Source organism: Nycticebus coucang, chromosome 16, assembly GCF_027406575.1.
Source record: "Nycticebus coucang isolate mNycCou1 chromosome 16, mNycCou1.pri, whole genome shotgun sequence".
Lineage (NCBI taxonomy): Eukaryota > Metazoa > Chordata > Mammalia > Primates > Lorisidae > Nycticebus > Nycticebus coucang.
In genome coordinates, this window is record NC_069795.1 from 90,003,007 (window position 1) to 90,023,281 (window position 20,275).

General features: G+C 50.2%; 1 protein-coding gene across 3 annotated transcripts; it reads right to left on the reverse strand.

The window, feature by feature from the left end:
* Positions 1-521: 521 nt before the first annotated feature.
* On the reverse strand, positions 522-18,667 carry DVL3 (dishevelled segment polarity protein 3). Of its 3 annotated transcripts, none has more exons than XM_053564222.1 (16): positions 18,180-18,667; positions 10,853-10,922; positions 10,236-10,357; positions 10,008-10,117; positions 9,683-9,818; positions 9,419-9,512; positions 9,144-9,213; positions 8,001-8,140; positions 7,746-7,822; positions 7,564-7,631; positions 7,242-7,391; positions 6,529-6,660; positions 6,175-6,354; positions 3,503-3,718; positions 2,992-3,402; positions 522-2,175 (listed from the first exon to the last, which is right to left on the reverse strand). In XM_053564222.1, the coding sequence occupies exons 1-16, from the start codon at positions 18,338-18,340 to the stop codon at positions 2,144-2,146; spliced, it is 2,169 nt and encodes a 722-aa protein (XP_053420197.1). In that variant the 5' UTR covers positions 18,341-18,667; the 3' UTR covers positions 522-2,143. The 3 variants fall into 3 exon arrangements, with proteins under 3 accessions (XP_053420197.1, XP_053420200.1, XP_053420199.1); XM_053564225.1 differs by having other exon boundaries at positions 6,175-6,342; positions 18,180-18,665; XM_053564224.1 differs by having other exon boundaries at positions 522-3,402; positions 18,180-18,666.
* Positions 18,668-20,275: the final 1,608 nt, after the last annotated feature.

Genomic DNA, 20,275 nt, shown 5'->3' on the forward strand with positions numbered 1-20,275 from the left:
GACTGTGTGCACCGTCTAGTCACAGATATCCATATTGCTTAGAAAATATTTGGAGAACTGAGTTCAGTTAGATAATTTGAGATTCCCTCTCTGATAAACAGAATTAATCTTTACATCCAAGCAGAATGGAGGAGACAGAGCCAACCCTCAAACATGAAAGGCCCGCCTTTCTTGGAGAATCAGAAGAAAATCTGTTGGCTCTTCTCTTCTAGATAAGAGATATCTTGCTCCCTTCCTTGAGCAGGATTGAGCCTGTCACAGGAGGAAGGGCAAGAGAGGGCAAATCTGGTTGCAAACCTTACTGTCCTTCGCAGCCCCCTGCTAGAAGTCAGCATGTAGCAGGAGAAAGATCTGGTTTCCCTCAAACTGTGATCATCACATGATGCCACCGACTGACTGAATGTAGACACTTCTTACCCTTCAGACCAGCACTCAAGGTTTCACTCCTATTTTTGTAAAAGCTTTATCTTTCAAACACACCCTAAACTGCTACCTATTTAGAGTAAATAATAATGATGATGATAATAATAATAGCTACCATTTATTGAGCACCTACTCTACTGTGTGCCTGGCACTGTGCTAGGCACTTTTCGTACAATGTCTAATTTGAATCCTCACAACAACCCTGTGAGGTAGGTTTTATTATCATCATTTTACATACAAGAGAACTGAGGCTCAGAGAGGTTAAACGGCTCTCTTATCACACAACCAAAAAATTGTGGAGCTGGAATTCAAATCAAGAACAAGCTGACTCCAAATCCCATGCTCTGTTGAATTAAAGTAGAGGCAGAGGGGAGAGGAAGGGCCAAATCCAAAAAAAGATTGTTGGAATGGAATGGATATGATATGCTGATGTGTAAAATATGGGAAGAAATTTAAACCCATCAATGTTTCCAGCTGATGAGCTTATGAAGATTGTGATGAAGGTAACCAGGATTGGAATTCAGGAGGAACACACTTGGTTGGAACACACAAATCTATGGAGATGTTCAGTAAGCAGTAAAAATATAAATCTAAAGATTGGGAGAAGTTAAAGTTGCAGCTATATATTTGGGAATCATCAGCATATCAGCAGCAATTGAGGACATCAGAATGTTTTGGAAGTCAATAGAGAGGAAAAGAGAAGTGGTCCAAAGATGGAACAATGAAAGCACCAACACTGATGGCATGAGTAATAAGTGGAGAAATTCTCAAGACAGGGTCAGAAAACAAAGTATAGGAAACAGCCCTATAGTGGTGGTTGGAAGCAATGGCCTGGGCTGGGACCAAACCCAGAGCTCCCAGAAGGCAGGCAAGACTTCACACTTCCAACACAGCCCTATCTCTGCTCACTAAAACCCCAGAAGTACTGTTAAACGAATGAATGCCAAAATGCCCCTATCTCAGTTTACCCCAAAGCTTGGAGCTAAGGTCTTCATCTGACTCTTGACACCCCAGCCCTGAAAACATGGAAGCCTAGATGAGCCAGAAGAATTTATAGCAGAGGCATAAAGAGAAAGTCATTGTTTAAAGTAGATAATAAGGTAAAAAGTAAGAAAACTTGGCACTCTTATCAGTCTGAAAGTCCTCTGTCCAACCTCAACTAGCCTGTGGGCTCCTGTGTCCTTGCTCTGGGGTTGTCATGGTAAATGTGAAAACAGGGAAATGTGTGTGGGGAGGAGGGTAGAAGTTGAGAATGGCTTGTCAGTTATCTGCAGAGACCTCTGCTGAGCTCAGCCTGTGACCCAGCTTATGAGCTTTATCCAGGAAGGAAGATGCTAGCAATTTGGGGAGGTTTGAGGGCTAAAAGAAAGGGGAGGAGGAAGTCAGGGGACCAGCCCCACAACCTGGTAGACAGAGGATCCAGCCCTCTGGGCAGGGACCAGCCCTGAGGCTTAAGCAAACTTGCATAGGTGTGTGTGTGTGTGTGTTTTACGTGAATGAGAGAAAAAGAGGCAGAGAGAGAGGGAAAGAGAAGAAACACGCACTCTCTGGAAAGAACAGAATCTCTCATGCATGGGTGAATCTGGGCCCTCACCATAAGTCTAGTGACTCAACGTGTTGAAGTGTGAGTGTGGGGGCTGGACATCTTGGGGAGCCCTGAGGGGCTGCTGAAGCAGGGTTCCTTGTCTCCTCGGAGGCTGGGCCTCCCCTTGCTGGGGGCTCACAGAAAGTCAAACAGCCCGAAATTCTTGGCTGCTCCAGGCCCAGGGAAAATTTGGGAAGGAAAAAAGAAAGAAAAGAAATGTTTCAGGCCCAGAGGTGAAATAAGCCTACTGGTTAGTAGAGTTAGGGGTCTGAAGAAGTCAGCACACAAGGCAGGCATGGGGTGGGCGTAGAGCAGAGATGACCCAGGGAAGCCACTGGCTGCTCAGGCAATGGAGGGGACCTTCTGGGCTTCTGATCCAAGCTGAGCACAGGCAGTATAGCTACTGGAGGTGACTACAGCTCTAAGGTGCAGAACTGAGGCAACAGGCAGGGGGAACGTTAGAAGGGACAGATGAAGCAAATATTTTTTGGTGTCAGTATTGGGGGTAGTCAATGTAGATCTGAATACATGCCTGAGGGGTGGGTTAATAGAGGGATGGTGTAACTGAATGAATGGTGAAAGGGAACTGAGGGTGAAAAGAAGGGGATACGGAGTGAACATGCCCCCAAAGACACTGCTGGGGTTATCTCCCAAAGAGAGCAGAAGGGAGTAAGGGGCAGCACCACTAAGTCTGGTCCCAGGCACAGGAAAGATCTAGGTAAATCCCACATAGCAGTTAGTGGGCGGAGGTAACAAACTGGGGCCAGAGGCAGGTTAGGGGCTGCAGAGCCAATCGGTACCCCAGCTACGCTCAGCGAGCAGTTAGCGCACCTGTGTTTAGTTCCATTTATTTCCCTTTCAGGTACCAAAGTAAAAAAGACTGATGGACGGATGGAGAGAGAAAGAGGAACGCGGCCGGGGGTGGGGTTGGGATGGCAGTGGGGGCAGGGACCTTGCTCACATGACATCCACAAAAAACTCACTGGGGTTTCCCATGGCCATGCGGAAGGACTGTCTGCTGGCGGTCAGTTCCGGGGGCACCGAGGCCAGGTCGCGGCCTGGAGGGGCTCCTGGGGGCCCCATGGCTGCGGGCGGTGGGGGCATCATCAGCATGGGGGGGCCGTAGAGAGGGGGCACTCCGGGAGGGCCGTAGCTAGGGTGTGTGTGGTGGCTGCGCAGGCTGCTGGCCAGCGAGTGGTGGCTGCGGTGGCTGTGCTCGCTGGCGGCTGGGCCTGAGCGCTCACTTGGCGCCCGCTCCCGCGGCCCCCGCAGGCTGCTGCGTGTTGTGTGGTCCGATTCACTGCCGCTGCCGCCAGACTTGGAGTCCCCAGCCTTCGCGTCCTTCTCCTTCCTCCGATCACTGCCACTACGATTGGAGCCACTGCTCCGACTGCCTGTAGGAGATAAGCAGGGCCCAGGTGGCCGAGGCTCAGAGGTTGAGGAGGAAGCTTGGGGCTCACCCGTGGCCTCCCTCCATTGCCCCCTCCGCCCTACCTTCACTGTGCTGACTGCTGGCACTGCCCCCACCGTAGCTGTAGCCCAGCTCGGGGAAGCCGGGGTGCGGGTTGTAGGGGTGTGGGGGGGCCGGGTATTGGTAAGGAAAAGCCATGGGCCAAGGGGCAGCTCCAGGGTGTGGCAAAGGAGCCAGCGTATCCTGGTCAGAGGCACCACTGGAGCCGTCATGGTCGTGGAGGGACAGGTTGGCCATATCTGTGGAAGGAACGCCTGGATGAGCTAGGCCTATCCTTTGCAGTACACCCCTTGATCAGTAGAGACCCCCAGCCTAAGATGGGCGGGCAGACCTTGGATAACAGTACTGTGGTAATTTCTGGCCAGAATGAGAGGAGACACAGGCCAGAGAGCTCACCCTTTCTGCAGAACACTCTACCACCACCAGAGACAGCCCTGGGAGGCCCCCCTCTTTAGGAAGGATCTTAGTCATTATTTTAGATTCTTAGCCAAATCTAGACACCCAATTTCTTTTCTTTTCTTTTTTTAATTAAAAATATACATTTAAAAAAAAATTTATTGTTGGGGATTCATTGAGGGTACAAGAAACCAGGTTAGACACCCAATTTCTTATGCCCTGGAGGCCCTCAAGCTTTTGGCATTTTCTCTTCCCTCCTCAGTGGGCTGGAAGAAGAGCCATTTTCTCTTCTGTTCACTGAGAGGGTGGGAAGCCAGCAAACATGGAAAGCTGAAACAGCAGATGCCACCCGGTACTGCCTACCTATTGTCCACTAAGCACATACAAGGCTCTGTCTCCTACAAACGTTACCCCAACTGTAAGAAGAAGATATCTGTCACATTTTTTCAGATAAGAAAAGTGAAGTCCAGGCTCAGCGCCTGTAGCTCAATGGGTAGGGCGCCAGCCACATACACCAAGGCTAAAGGTTTGAGCCCAGCCCAGGCCTGCCAAACAACAATGACAACTGCAACCAAAAAATAGCGGGGGGTTGTGGCGGGCACCTGGAGTCCCAGCTACTTGGGAGGCTGAGGCAAGAGAATCGCTTAAGCCCAAGAGTTAGAGATTGCTGTGAGCTGTGACGCCACGACATTCTACCAAGGGTGACATAGTGAGACTCTGTCTCACAAAAAAAAAAAGTGAAGTCTTGAGAGGTTAAAATGACCAGGCTGAGGTCAACCTAAACTGTAGCCAGAACAGAAACTAAGAATTGCTTACTTTTGCCTTACCTTCCCAGAGGAAGGCATTAGTTAGGAGCAGGGAACAGTTTGGGGAAATTTAGGTGAAATTTTGCCCTTTGCCCTCCACCCCCTCACCTTAGCACTAAAAAAAAAAAAAAAATACTCATTAAAAGACCTGAATGAGCACAGGGTCTTTCAGGACTTCCCCATTTAGTAGCTCCATGGCCCTGATTACATGTCCCTGGTGCTATGGGGAAAGGGGGGATCAGACCAGAAAGAAAGATGTAGGTCCCTTCTCTGTGTTCTCTGCCCCATTCCCAGCCAGGCCTGGCTCTTTAAAGCACTGTCTCACTCCATTACTATGACTTATTTCATAACCATAGCTCTCCTGGAGAAATTATATATTCCTTAAGGGCAAGGCTGGCCCCATCAATGTTGGAACTACCTTGAAGGGAATATAAGGGGCTACTAGGACTAAGTTCCTGCCTGGCACACCCCCTGGTCACATGCCATGTATACTATGTCCCAGAGCTGCAAGAGAGCAGTAATTATCCTAGGGGCCACCTGCCCAATATAGATGAGACTTTCCCTCATCCCAGCCTTTCAGGGGAACAGTCAGGAGGCAGAGCTCCAAGGCAACCTATGGAGCCTACCGAATAAGCTATCAACCTGTCAAGAGGCCAGCAGCTATATGGGAAGTGGGATGGGGGAGGTAAAAAGTGATCTCCATCAGTTCATGTTCAAAGAGCCTCCAGACTATTGTCCTGAGGCGAGTGACTGTGTCCCCTCTAAACCTGACATATTCCTAGCTGAGGAGACCTTCCTTGACCAGTGAGAAGGAAAAGGTCTGTCAGTATCCTCCTGAGATGGGCCTCTGGGGATGTTGTGAGGATTGAGTAAGAAAGCAAGATGTTTTAGAAACAATCAGCAGCTGTACATAATTATAAGAGGGACTTTACCTAACAAATGCAATCGGTGTAACCTGGTTCTTTGTACCCTCAATGAATCCCCAACAATTAAAAGGAAAAAAAAAAGAAACAACCAGCATGGTACCAGGCAAAAAGCAGGCCTTTAGAAAATTCCAGGCAGGCCGGGTGCAGTGGCTCATGCCTGTAATCCCAGCATTGTGGGAGCCCAAGGCAGGTGTATTGCTTGAGCTCACCAGTTCAAGACCAACCTGAGCAAAAGCGAGACTCCGTCTCTACTAAAAATAGAAAAACTGAGGCAAGAGGATGGCTTGAGCCCAAGTTGGAAGTTGCTGTGAGCTATGATGCCATCGCACTCTACCCAGAGTGACAGCTTGAGACTGTCTCAAAAAGAAAAATGTGAGGTCCAAGAAGATATGAGGCAGGTAAAGAGGCTAGAACACTCTGCTCCCACTACACAACTCCCAGACCTTGAGCTGGGCTTCCAGCTCTGTTGGCCTGAAGTTTGGGTTCCCTGGATCTTCTGCCACATCCCTGGGTACCTTCCCCCCTCCCAGCCAGGAGATAGGGCAAGAAGGTGGAGGAGGCACATACTGCCACAGAGGTCGCCGAAGATGTAGTAGCACTGCTCAGAGAAGGTGATCTTGTTGACAGTGTGGCGGATGAAGCCAGCTTTCAGCAGGTTGCTGGCATACTTGCGGGCCTCCCTCCGGTCAGTGAAGCCTTCCACATTGTGGTACAGCCAGTCCACCACATCTGAGCCTGGGGGCAAGGCTGCCAGTTGATTGGGAAGCCCATCTGACTTAGACTCATCTGGCCTCACAGATGCTATGAGGTGGGAGCTGGTTCCAGCTCAAAGGAGTGGTCTAAGGGAGCTCTTGAGTCCCCTGGCCTGCCCTGCCCCATTATTCCCCACCCGTCCTTCATCCCATCATGGGGCTCTCTCACCGATGAAAGCATTAGGGATGGTAATCTTGAGCCACATGCGGTCTCGGACCTCCAACCCTGATTCAGGGGAGGCCATGGCTTTTACGATGGCAGCCATGTCACTGTGGATGGACAGGTGGAAGTCATCTAGGCCTGAAGGTGGGAGGCAGAATGGTGAGGCAGAAAGGGGCTTTGAAGTTAAGGAGACAGGAGTTTACATTCCAGCTCTGCCACCCAATAACTATAGGACCAATACTGGGTGAATTGTAGGTACTGATTTCATAGACACTCAGTTTCCCCTTCAATAAAAATGGGGATTTTAATTCTACTTTACAAGGATATTTGAAGAAAGAACTAAATAATGTAAATGAATGTTTTTAGCACAGAATACAATGTGCATGTTATGAGAATAAAAATGGACATCGTTTACTGAATGCTTACTTTACGCCACACACTGTTATGATGCTTCACTTATATCCTTTCATTAAACCCATAGGAACATGGCAAGGCATTTATTGTTAGTCCCATTTTACAAGAGGAACCTGAGGCACCTTGCATGTTCAATACAGGATAAGAAGCAAACACTGTTTAGTGAGGGTCTGAGTGCCCACTGGGAGAAGTTGCAGTGTGGGGTGTAGCTGGAATGCGCTGAGTTCCCCTCTGATGCTCAAGAAGAATTGCCCTCCCACCTGGCTCTTTTTGCTAGAGTCCAGGAGACAGGGTTAGACACTCACGCTCTGTGTCAGGGATGGAACTGGTGATGGAAGAGCTGGTGGAGGTGATGGTGCTCAGGGAGGGGCTCATGCCATAGGCAGGGAAGGTGCCCGTCATGGCTGCAGTGTGGGAGACCCAGGCCGCAGGGTCAATGGGCCGGATAGGCTCGCCTGCAGGGAGGATGAGGAGTCATGGGCTGCTACCCTGCCCACTATTGGGCACACTACTGGGCACCAGAGGATAGGCTTGGGGGTTCAAGGCAACATAGAAGAAAGGAGAGACAGGGCTCATGTACTCTTATGTCAAGCACCAATTTTAGGACTGAGTTCCCCATCCACTTACTCCTGGGCAATGTGAAGCAACCACGTGGACTTGGGTCCCAGCACTTGGCTACAGTCAGGGTGATGGGTCTGAAAACAAGGATGTCCTAGTGAGGGCATGTTATGTGGAGGCCAGACCAAGTCCTTTGCCTGACAACCAGAAATGCCTGCCCTTTCCTCCCCAGTGTGCCATTCCATCCATACCCCGGTTTGTGCACAATCTCTCGCAGTACCCGGACCGCATCATCGTTACTCATGTTCTCAAAGTTGATCTCATTTACCTGGGAAAGAGAACCAGGAGTGGGATAAACAGTTATATTCAGTGGGGGTGGGAGACTCAGCTTGGTGAGTCAGAAGGTCTTCCCCCAAAAGAAAAGGCCTCTGAATAAACAGGGTACCGAGGGTAGGGATGTCTCCTTGCCTCCTATCCACATGGCCACCCAGGGTAGGCGATGGTACCTGTAACAGCATGTCTCCTGGCTCGATGCGTCCATCAGCAGCCACAGCCCCACCCTTCATGATAGAGCCAATGTATATGCCGCCATCACCACGCTCGTTGCTTTGGCCCACAATGGAGATGCCCAAGAAGTTATATTTTTCTACAGGGAGTAATTTATAACCTTGAGGGGGAGCAAGGTGCCTTCCTACCCAGATTCCCAGCCCATTATTAGAAAACAGAAAGTGACAGGAACTGACATTTATTGAACCTGAATCAGTGTGTTCAGTAGGCTCAAACATGCTATCATTGAATGCTTGCTGGCTGTGAGGTAGGGACTTTTAGTCTCATTTTATTTATTTTATTTTATAGAGACAGAGTCTCACTTGTTGCCTGCCTACCTACCTTTGAGCAGCTGGTGGGGTGGCAGGAATTCACTCTCAACTCCATACCTGGTAGAGTGCTGTGACATCACAGCTCACAGCAACCTCAAACTCCTGGGGTTAAATACTTAAGCGATTCTCTTGTCTCAGCCTCCCAAATAGCTGGGACTACAGGTGCCTGCCACAATGCCCAACTATTTTTAGAGACGGGGTCTTGCTCTGGCTCAGGCTGGTCTTGAACCTATGAGCTTAGACAATCCATCTGCCTTGGCCTCCCAAGTGCTAGGATTGCAGGCGTGAGCCACAGTGCAGGGCCCTTTAGTCCCATTTTAAAGAGTAGGCAACTGAGGTTCATTGAGTTTAAATAACTTTTCTAAGCCAGGAAGCAGTAGAGCCAGGATTCAAACTCAGATTTAAATCCCAACATTGGGCTCTTTTTACTATATACTAGCTATCCCCTAAAGAGGATATCTAGGGTAGAAACCGGATAACAAGGATTCAATGGCTGAAAGGTAGGAAAGATGAGGCACTCAGAAACAACCTCGTCCAAGAAGCCTTCTCTGATGCCATTTGCTGCTTCCACAGCTCTCCATACTTATCTGTCACAGCCCTGATCATAAGACACTGAAATGACCAGCTTATGTATCAGTTGACATTTATGGAAGATCGCTCCTTGAGGGTAGGGAACATAACACTCAGTGCCTATCTGAACTCCTCACATCTGCCTAGTGGCATATGTAGTAGGTGCTCAAAAGTGCTGTTATTCTGTTCTATCAGACTCACCCATGTTGAGAGTAACTGTGATGATGTTGAGTGACATGGTGGAGTCTGTGATGCTGCTGAAGGACGAAGACTGGAATAGACAGAGGCTTTGAGCAGCAGGTAGGTGTGGCAGGAATTCACTCTCAACTGGCTCTTCCTCAAGGTAAGCCCTTACCACTAGCCCCCTGTCCCCCTTGAACCAAAGGGAAGGAATCTAAGGAAGGATAACCCTTGGCCCTGTCTGAGAAGGGCTCATAATCTGCTCTCGCCCATCCCCAGCATCCCAGTCTCCATACCCGCTCAATCCGAGGAACCTTCTGTTTCCGCCGGCGCCGCTTATGTCTTCTCATCAAGCGTGAGGCACTGCTCTGTTCTGTGGAGCTGCTGAACCTGTGGGGCCCACAGTCGTTCCCCACCAGGCTGGCCCAGCCCTGCCCCATGATGCAGGGCCCAAGTCCCCAGCATAAAGACCACATGCCTCCCGGGAGCCCAGCATCCTCAGGGTTCAAGGCTCCTCAAGGGTAACCTGCCCTTCAGTACCCATGAAACTGAAGCCCTACCTGCTGGTGGAGTCATCTTCATCTGAGTCAAAGAAGCTGGTGGTCTCCAACTCGCTGCTCATAAGGGTGGAGGAGCTATCATAACCCCCTGGTTCTCGCCGCCGCTCCCCTTTCGCAGTTCCGTTTAGCCGAGTTGCTACAAGGGATGGGAGCAGCTGGGTTCACACCGTGCCACGCATAGCAATGAAGGAAGGAGTGAGAGGCAACCCGGGGCTGCACTGGGGCCAGGCACATCCAATACTCAGGAAGGAGGGCAAAGAGGTGGGAAGCTGGTGGAAGCTGTAGGGAGGAGTGGGGAATACATCTCTGTTCAGAGGAAACACACCATGCTCTGGGCCATCCCTCCGGCGTGGCCGCTCCCGTTGAGCAGACACCAAGGAATCTGTTTCTGTGTCATTGTCCAAGTTCTCCTGGCTACCCCCACTGGCATGAGGGCTGTAGGGAAGAGAGGACTTGGTGGGGGAGGGGCAGGCTTGGAGTTCCCTCTCCCAGCCCTTGGTGGAGCTGATGCAGCCCTCTGGCGCAGATCCTCCCCACTCTCAAGTGCACTCACTGGAAGGATGGGGGTCGGGAGTCCCCAATGCCTCCCGTGCGCTCCATAGGCGGCGGCAGCTCTGATGGATTGTCAGCACAGAAAGGGGCTGGCTCTGGGTGTGAGCCCTCGGCCGATACCAGCTGATGGAGAGAAAAGGAGAGGGTACTAGGTACAGGGGGCACCAGGGAGAAGGGGCATAGCTGGCTTCTGGCAGGGCATGAAGGCCTATGGAGAATGAAGCAAGTCACATTGAGGGAAGACACAGGACTGTGCAAAAGCAGCTGAGATGGTGGGGGGACCCACTGCCTGGGTTGATGAGGTGGCTGGGTGGCATGGGGTGATGGAGTTGGGGCCAAAGGTCAGTGGCCCATGTGGCAGAGATCAGCAGGTAACAGGGAAATTGAGACGAAGTGACTCAAAGATCATATTTGTATTTCTGTCTCTTCCTTCCCCCTTCCTATCACTCTCACTTTTCATTAAGGTTATAGAATCTGGGGTGAGAAACAGTTCAGTTAGTAAACTAAAAGAATATTCAAATATTAAAGTATAAAACCACCAGCTACAATCTCAGCGAGGCCTTTCCCCTTCCAGCCCAGCATGGGATGCAGGTGGATGAAAGGCCGTGAGCTCCTTACCCAGGACACCACCCGGCCATTGAAGCAGGGTAACTTGGCATTGTCGTCCGAGATCTCCTCCTTCACCACTCTGCGGGAAAAGGTATGTCAAAGAGAAATTCCTGAGATGGAAATGGAGGCTCCTCAAATCCTAACTAGGAGTTTCTCCACCCTAAGCTAGGAATCAAACTGCTGGCACATGACTGTTCAATGGGAGAAAAGGTAAGGGAGAGCCAGGGACAGCTCTTTGCATTACCAGGAAGACACCAGCCCTACCAAGGCCAGCTGCCTTCCTGGAGCATCCGCTTAGTCTGGGAGGTGACTGCAGATTGTAGCTGACAAATCCCTGTCCCACATGGTGCTCCCTCAGATCTCCAGACTGCACTACCTAAACCCAACACAGCTGTCCTGGGCCAGACTTTCTCTTTTCCTCTAATCTCAACCTGCAAAAAACCATACAATTATCACTGCCCTTCCCTTCTAAACTGGGAGTCCTGAAATTGTTGTGGGATGTACGGACCAGGAATATGAGCAAATTAGACAGGAGAAAGGGTAAGGGCATTTGCTGATCATCTTCCACTTGCCATTATAATGAATGGTAACGTTTTCTCTTGTGCTTATGGGCCAAACACTATGCTAAGCACTTTACTGTGTCATTTCATTTAATATAACACTGCCATAAGGAAGCACAGATGAGGAAGTGGGCTCAATAGGTTCAGTGTTTCACCTCAACTCCCACTACTAGCAAGTGAAGGGCTGGAATTTGAATCCAGGTTAGCCTAACTCTAAAGTCTATATTATTACCTATTTTGCCATTTTTATCCCTCTACAGTTAGAACATATAATATTCACATCAGCCTCATTAGGTAGATAGTATGGTCTTCCTTTCATCAGTAAGGAAACTGAGAAAAATTCAGAACTCATTCTCTTTCCACTGTATTTTATAATTCTTTTCTATTTTATTTTTTATATTTATTTATTTAGAGACAGAGTCTTACTTTGTCACCCTGGGTAGAGTGCCATGGCATCATAGCTCACAGAAACCTCAAACTCTTGGGCTCAAGAGATCCTCTTGTCTGAGCTTCCTGAGTAGCTGGAACTACAGGTGCCCACCACAGCACCCGGTTATTTGTTAGAGATGGAATCTCACACTTGCACAGGCTAGTCTCGAACCTTTGAACTCAGGCAATCCACCTGCCTTGGTTTCCTAAAGTGCTAGGATTACAGGCGTGAGCCACCGTGCCTGGCCCTTATTTTATTTTTGAGACACAGTTTTGCTCTGCTGCCCAACCTAGAGAAGTGCTGTGGCAACAGCCTAGTTCATAGCAACTTCAAATTCCTGGGTTCCAGAGATCCTCCTGCCTCAGCCTCCCAAGTAACTGGGACTATTGGCAGTTTTAAAAACACTTTTTCTATTTTTGGTAGAGATAGGGTCTCACTCTTTTTTTTTTTTTTTTTTGAGACAGAGCCTCAAGCTGTTGCCCTGGGTAGAGTACTGTGGCATCACAGCTCACAGCAACCTCCAACTCCTGGGCTCAAGTGATTCTCCTACCTCCACCTCCCGAGTAGCTGGGACTACAGGCGCCCACCACAAGGTCCGGCTATTTTTTGGTTGCAGCTGTCATTGTTGTTTGGTGGGCCCAGGCTGGATTCGAACCTGCCAGCTTCAGGTGTATGTGGCTGGCGCCTTAGCCACTTGAGCCACAGGCACCGAGCCAGGGTCTCACTCTTGTTCAGGATGGACTCCAACTCCTAAGCTCAAGTGATCCACCTACCCTGGCCTCCCAGAGTGCTAGGATTACAGGCCTGAGCCACGGTGCCTGGCCTTATACTCTTCTTTGTGCAATGATAGAGGGTGGGTCTATGTGGAAGGTGGGTGGTGGTGGGGTACAGTGGTGTGGGATGTGGTCAGGGGCATGTAGTTTGGTCTGAGGAATGTGGTGAAGCAGAAGTCAGAGAGTGCCTACAGCTTGAGGCCAGGGAAGGGAATGGAAAAGTCTGAGGAATGTCAGACTATCAAACACACCAGGAGTACAGAACCGGAAAGAAGCAATCACAGGTAAGAAAATAACACTGTCTGGAGCTCTGAGCAGAGAGGGAAGACAGCAAGGAAGGAGGCTGGGAAGTGCAGTCCTTCCTTGTTCCTAGAGCAGCTTCTGTCCAGAGCCTGGAACGTGCTTGGCTCCTTGTGATGCTCACATTCTTGGACTCAGAGCCAAGTTTGCAGGCTGAGCCTGTCCTCCCCCTTCCCAAACAGCTCTGGCTTCTCCACCATGTCCAACACCACAGGGACTCTAAGAAAGCAGCCCAAAGTATCTTGCTGAGGCCCACCATGGCAGAAAATGTAGATAAAATAGGGTGGTAAGAAGGGGCAGAGAGGTAGTTTAGACCTGCTAGTCTGGCAGCAGGACATCCCAAGCTTGCAACCTTACTTAGAAACCAGAACTCAAAAGAAAAGGGGGTATGTGCACCACACAACCTGGACTCTGTGGCCTGCTTTGGAGTGGTCTCTCTGTGAGTGGGAAACTGCTGCTGAGTCCTTTCTCCCCCTGCCCTAGCAGGCCCCTCTCTACACTACAGATGTTTCCTTTCTGTCTGGGGGTCACTGACAGGCCACCAAGGCTCTGTTAACTCACAACAATAAGCTGATCTTCAGCAGCTTTGGGGGACCTCAGACAGGACTTACTCTCACACCACAGAGCCAAATGGCTCAGGGTTACATAGCATTCACACACACACATGTGAACTGGAACAAATATGGGTTCAAACAATTAGCCTTTCCATCTTACAGAAGTTTCACTTTTGCAAGCTTTTGTTTTAGTAAAGCAGATTCTTTTTTTTTTTTTTTTTTTTGGCCAGGGCCAGGTTTGAACCCACCACCTCCGGTATATGGGGCTGGTGCCCTACTCCTTGAGCCACAGGCGCCAGCCAGAGGAGTCTTTTCATTTTATTTTTTTGAGACAGAGTCTCACTTTGGTAGAGTGTCCCCCTTGGTGGAGTGCCATAGCGTCACAGCTCACAGCAACCTCAAACTCTTGAGCTTAGGTGATTCTCTTGCCTCAGCCTCCCTAGTAACTGGGACTACGGGCACCTGCCACAGCACCCGGCTATTTTTTGTTGCAGTTTGTCCAGGACCGAGTTTGAACCTGCCACTCAGTATATGGGGCTGGCACCCTACCCACTGAGCCACAGGTGCCGCCCACAATTTAGGCATACAATAAAAGCTAGTTATTAACCTGACAATTTTTAGCAGGATCCACACACTCTAACTAGATATATGTTTCTAATGGCAGGGCCAATAAATCTTCCATTCATTATTCATCCAATTAAAGAGCGGCTGGGCATGGTAGTTTATGCCTATAATCCCAGTATTCTGGGAGGCTGAAGTGGAAGGATTGCTTGAGGATAGAAGTTTGAGACCAGCCTGATCAAGAGCGAGACCACAAAAAATAGAAAACTTAGCTGAGATGTGGTGGTGGGCACCTGTAGTCCTAACTATCCTGTTTCCCCAAAAATAACACAGTGTCTTATTTTAAGGTGTGCTCCCAAATATGTGCTAGGTCTTATTTTCAGGGGACATCTTATCTTTCCTGTAAGTAGGTCTTATTTTCAGAGGATGTCTTATTTTCGGGGAAACAGGGTACTTCAGAGGCAGAGGCAGGAAGATTGCTTGAACCCAGGAGTTTGAGGTTGCTTTGAGCTAGGCTGATGCCAATAGCACTCTAGCCTAGGCGACAGAGTAAGGCTCTGTCTCAAAAAATAACTATATATGCCTGAGCTAACAGATTCGAGACTAGCCTTAGCAAGAGTGAGACCCCCATCTCTAAAAATAGCCAGGAATTGTGGCAGGCACCTGTAGTCCCAGCTACTTGGAAGACTGAGGCAAGAGAATCGCTTGAGCCCAAGAGTTTGAGGTTGCTGTGAGCTGTGACGCCATAGCACTCTACCCAGGGCGACAAAGTGAGACTCCATTTCTAAATAAAATAAATAAATAAATAAATAAATAAATTTTTAAAAATAATAAAAAGCTTTTGCTGAGAGTCCGGTTGCTTCCCATTGTATGGTCCTCAATGAAGCATTAGCCAGGAGCCTGCCCTGTTCTCAGGGAGGTTCCAGTCTAGGGATAGCTCATACAAGTATACTCCAAGTGTGAAGTGCTCAGAGCTGTAAAAGCAGCAGATGTGTTCGCTGATACACACCTGCTAAGTGTTTCTTATGTGCCAGGATGTAAGGATAAAGAGGCTAAGTGCCATGATCATTCTCATGGAAAAACTCAACCCTGGAGGACAGGAGAATTTGGACTTGGAGGAAACAGGAGAAGAGTGCTCCAGGCAGACGGCCCAGAGGAAGGAGGACAGTGTGTGACATGGAGGGGTGAGCAACACAGTTAGTGGTCTAAGTTGCCATGTTGCCCCCTCCCACAGCTCATGCCAGGTTGTGAGAGGGGGGAGTGGGAAATGGGGTACCTTGTTCATTATGTAGCACCACCATCTCCTCTCCACCATCCTTTCTCCATTTCTCAAACAACTGAAGATGGCTGGGTCTACCCTGAGCCTGACAAATACTTCTGGAGACCAGATGAGACTTGGGTTTCTCAGGCCTCACAACCAGGACCTCAGAGGGTGAACCTAAAGAGACTGCAGAGACGTCCTCCTCTGACCCTTCTGTCAGGAAGGGTCAATGCCTCTGCTCAACCTTCCTCTCGTGGCACTCTGATAAGTGGTGGCCCCAGAAATACAGTTTGCCAAGGCTTATTATCTCCCTCCAAAAGGATTCATCTGTAAAAGGATGATCATCACAACACCTACAATTGTGCGATTAAGTCTTTAGACTTTGGAGCCAGATTCCTGATGTCAAATCACGCTCTGCCACTTAGTAGCTGTGTGACCTTGGGCAAATTACTTAAGCCTTCTGTGCTATAGTTTCCTCATTTGTAAACTGGGGCTATTACTGCCTATTCCATAGGGTTACTATAAGAATTAAAAGATGTAAAAAGCACTTAGATCAGTGCCTGGTATACTGCAAGTACCATAAAATAAGTTTGTTAAATAAATGAAATATTAGTCCTTTATGACAAGATAGCTAGGAGGTCTCCTGCTCATTTATCCCTCTGGGGAGAAAAACAAAATTAATCTTCTCCACTTCATTTTTATCACTGTTCTCAACCTGAAGCAGGCCAACTCTGATATTTTGCAAAGGGTGGTTTAAGTACCATTGATGAATGTATGTGAAATGGCTCAGAGAGTGCAAGAATAAACATTGCTTAGTTCAATATTTAATCCAGTTAAACATATTTTAAAAAGAAATATAAATAGGCTCGGCGCTCGTAGCACAGGGGTTACAACGCCAGCCACATACACCGAAGTTGGCAGGACCAAACCCAGCCAGGGCCAGCTAACCAACAATGACAACTGCAACAAAAAATAGATGGGCATTGTGGCAGGTGGCTGTAGTCCCAGCTACTTGGGAGACTGAGGCAAGAGAATCGCTTAAGCCCAAGAGTTCGAAGTTGCTGTGAGCTGTGATGCCACAGCACTCCACCAGGGTGACAAAGTGGAGACTCTGTCTCAAAAAAAAAATATATATATATATAAATAGAAAATCAGACCTGTGATTTCATATTATTGATTGGGTCACTGTTAACAGTGGATTTAAAGAAATATATTATGTAAATAGTGGACATAATGAAAGCCCTCTTACCACCCTGGTTAGGCCTGGCTCAACAGCAGCCTTTAGAGAGTAAGGGAGCTTAGGAGATGGGGGAGGCCCATTGGGCCCAGGGGTAAATTGTGGGTTCTAGTCCCTCAAGGCATCTGTATCCCTGGTGACACCAGCCACTGGTATTGGGCTGATTTTTCCCCATCCCATAAGCTGAGACAGTATCTTAGTCCCTTCTAACATCCTATTCTTCTCTTCCAGACCAATGCACCCACTCTCTCACTGACACCACTTCCAGATTGATCCCTCCTAAGAAGCTTACAATCAGTGGTGTCTACCTCTGGACTGAAGCTAGACAATCTTCACCACACCAGGGGTAACCACCCCCCCACCCCACCCCCAGTAAGAACAGTAACAAGGGAAACAAGAACAGTCAGAATCTACGCAGTACTCCTCACTGCACAAAACACTTTCACACACATGACTTCATGGGCTCATCAAACTCTGAGTTCCAAGGCAGAAAGTGACAGCAAAACATGCCTGGCAGAAGACAAGGTGCTGCCTCCCAGGGCTAGGCAGGACAGAAGCCAGACTAAGGAACATCAGGGAGAAGAATGTTTCCTCTCACTGGATTCTGGGACCTCAGAGAGGGCTGCAGGCCTCAGGCTAGGGCTGGAGACTGCGTAGTCCTAGAGGGCCCTTGCCAGGCTTTCCCCATGTCCTCCAGGCCCAGCGCCCAGTTAAGAGTGGGGGCCTCCCCCTCCCCCAGTCCCCTGGGAGTTGGGGGGGAGTGTCGAGGGGGGGGATCAGCAGCCAGCTGCTACAGAACCTTCCGGCTCCAACATTCCATCCCCTCTTAAAGGGGAAGTTGCTGCTTCCAAACTGCTGTCCAAAGCCCCACAGCTAGGTGGAGGGGAAGACCCTGCCAGGGAGGCGAAGATGGAGAACACCCAGAAACTCTTCCTGGCCCTTCCATCCAGGCCCTGAGGCCCTTTCCAACTTCTCCCCCTTGGCCACCGTCTGGAGGAAAATGGCCCCAATTCTAGGGGGAGATCAGCACCTGGGTTGGGGAGGACTCCTGGGAGGGGGGGGATGTCGGAAGTTCTGCTCCCCTGACATCTGAACAGCCCACAGGGGAGAGGGGAGACAGCTAAATAAACATCAGGGCTGCAGACCCTAGCTCTCAGCCTGGCCCTAGCACACCCCCAGCTCCCCTCCCCCTGCTTAAAGTCCCACAACATAGCCCACAGAGGCAGGATACTCCAAATATGGCTCTGAGTTGTGGAGCTGAAAAGATGAAGAGGTCCAAACCCAATTGCCAGACACCCCAGTCTATGCTAAAAAGGTGTCTCCCTGGACAGGAGGCACACTGTAGGCTCTGGGACTGGGTGGAGGGGTGTGTGTCTGTCTATGTGGGCACTGGTCTCCGAGGAGGGGGAGAGGGCTTAACGAGCAGGAACTCTGCTCTTGGGGAGGGACATCCCCCATCAAGAGGCGAACGGGAACCCCTAAAGGGGCTGGGTCCTCTGACCCCCGAAAAAGCGAAGGAGGCCCAAATGGGCCGAGTCGCCCATAGAAGTCAGAGTGGGGCTAGAAGCCAGTGTCGCGAGGGAAGTCCAGACTGGCCGTGTTGGCCCCTAGAAGCCTGCGGGCCGGGGTTCCCCGGAGGCGGGGCGAGGGCCATCCTCACCCGAAATCGTCGTCCATAGACTTGAAGAAGAACTTATAGCTGGGTCGTTGCAGGACGCCCTTAAAGTCCGCCAAGGTGACGCGCTCTGCGGGCAAAGGCAGCTTGACCAGGTACGGCGTCTCCTGCCCGTCCAGGTGGTAGATGATCTTGGTCTCGCCCATGGCTCTGGCCTCGGCCCCAGGGCCTGCGCGCGGCCTGCTCGGGCAGCCGGGCCGGGCCTCTTTGGCGGCGGCGGGGGCGCTCGGCGCGGCCCAGCGGCTCAGCCCAGCTCCGCGGCCGGGCCGCGGCGCCCGCTCCCTTGTTCTCTGGCCGCTCCCGGGTCCCAGCGCCGACCGCTGCTGCCGCCGCGGCCACCGCTTCCGCTCCCCACTCTCTCAGCTGGGCTGGCGTCCGTCACTCTTCCGGTGGCCGCGGCCCTCCCGGCCCCGGGCTAAGTCCGGGCCCGCTCTCCTCCCCCGCGCCCGGCGCGGCCCCGCCCCCGGCCGCGGCTGAGCGGTGCGGGCCTCACCGCAGACGGCGGGCCCCGCCCGGGCCCCGCGGACACCCGCCCACACGCCGGGCGGGGGCAAGGGCGCTTTCACCGTGACGGCTGCCTCCACGGACCTTGGGAGGCCCTCATTCTGCACCCGAATGGGGTCAGTGGCTCCTCTGTAGTCCGGAGGAGTGGAATGCCGGGATAGCTTTGGTCCCCAGGGATGGTCTGAGGGAGGAGGGTGGATCTAACGGTGGATCATTGGAGAGCGACCTCAGCATGGCCTTTTAGGGTTTGTTGAGAGGCACAGCTGCTGTCACCGAGTCTACTAAACTGAGCTCCTTGAGGGCAGGACAGGATGGAGTTCTGATTTTTCCTGACAACCTTAGCGCCTGAATGCAAGGTAGTGATTTAATAAATGGACCAAATGTAGAATGAGAGGATGCATGCATGCCTAGGACAGTAATTCTCAAACCAGAACTAGGTATAACCCGTTCCTAACAGAATTCCTCATCCCTTAGCTTTTATTTTTTTTCTGTTTTTTTTTTTTTTTTTTGGGACGGGGCTGGGTTTGAACCCGCCACCTCCGCATATGGGACCGGCGCTCTACTCCTTGAGCCACAGGCGCCGCCCATCCCTTAGCTTTTAATTCATTTAATAAATATTAAGGTCCTGGGCAGCGCCTGTGGCTCAAGGAGTAGGGCGCCGGTCCCATATGCCGGAGGTGGCGGGTTCAAACCCAGCCCCAGCCAAAAACCACAAAAAAAAATAAAATAAAAATAAATATTAAGGTCCTACTATGTGTAAGGGATATTACATGAGATACAGGAGCAACAAAACAAAGCAGCTGGGTGGGGCTGCTATGGCCTGTAATCCTAGCACTCTGGGAAGCCAAGGCCAGGAGGATCACTTGAGGTCAGGAGTTTGAGAACAGCCTAAGCAAGAGCCAGACCCCATCTCTACTAAAAATAGAAAACTTAACTGGGCATTGTGGCAGGTGCCTGTAGTCCCAGCTCCTTGGGAAGCTGAGGCGTGAGAATCGCTTGAGCCCAGGAGTTTCAGGTTGCTGTGATCCATGATGACACCAGAGCACTCTACCCCAGGTAACAGAGTAAGACTGTCTCAAAAACAAAACAAACAAAGCAGCTGTTTTTGTTTGAACAAAAAACAAAGTTGCTCTCAAGACTTTCCATCAACTGAAAAGTGGCATATAGGCTTCTAAATAAATAACATCAGAGTGACAAATGCTATAAAAAGACAAAAAGGAGTGATGTGATAGTGACAGGGGAAAGAAGATTCTAGGTGCTCAGAGAAGGCCTCTTCCATTGGAGCTATGGCCTAGAAATAATGAGGAGGAAGCAGCCATGAGAAAATCTGGGGAAAACGTATTCTAGGCAGTGGGCACAGCCAAGTAAAAAGGCTCAAGGCAGGAATTAGCTTGCCACTTTTTTTTTTTTTTTTTTGGAGACAGAGTAGAGTGGGTATGGTGCCAAGGCATCATAGCTCACAGCAACCTTAAACTCAGGCTCAAGCGATCCATGCCTCAGGGTCCTGAGCAGCTGGGACTACAGGTGCCCACCATGACACTCTGCTAATTTTTCTGTTTTTAGTAGAGGTGGAGGGT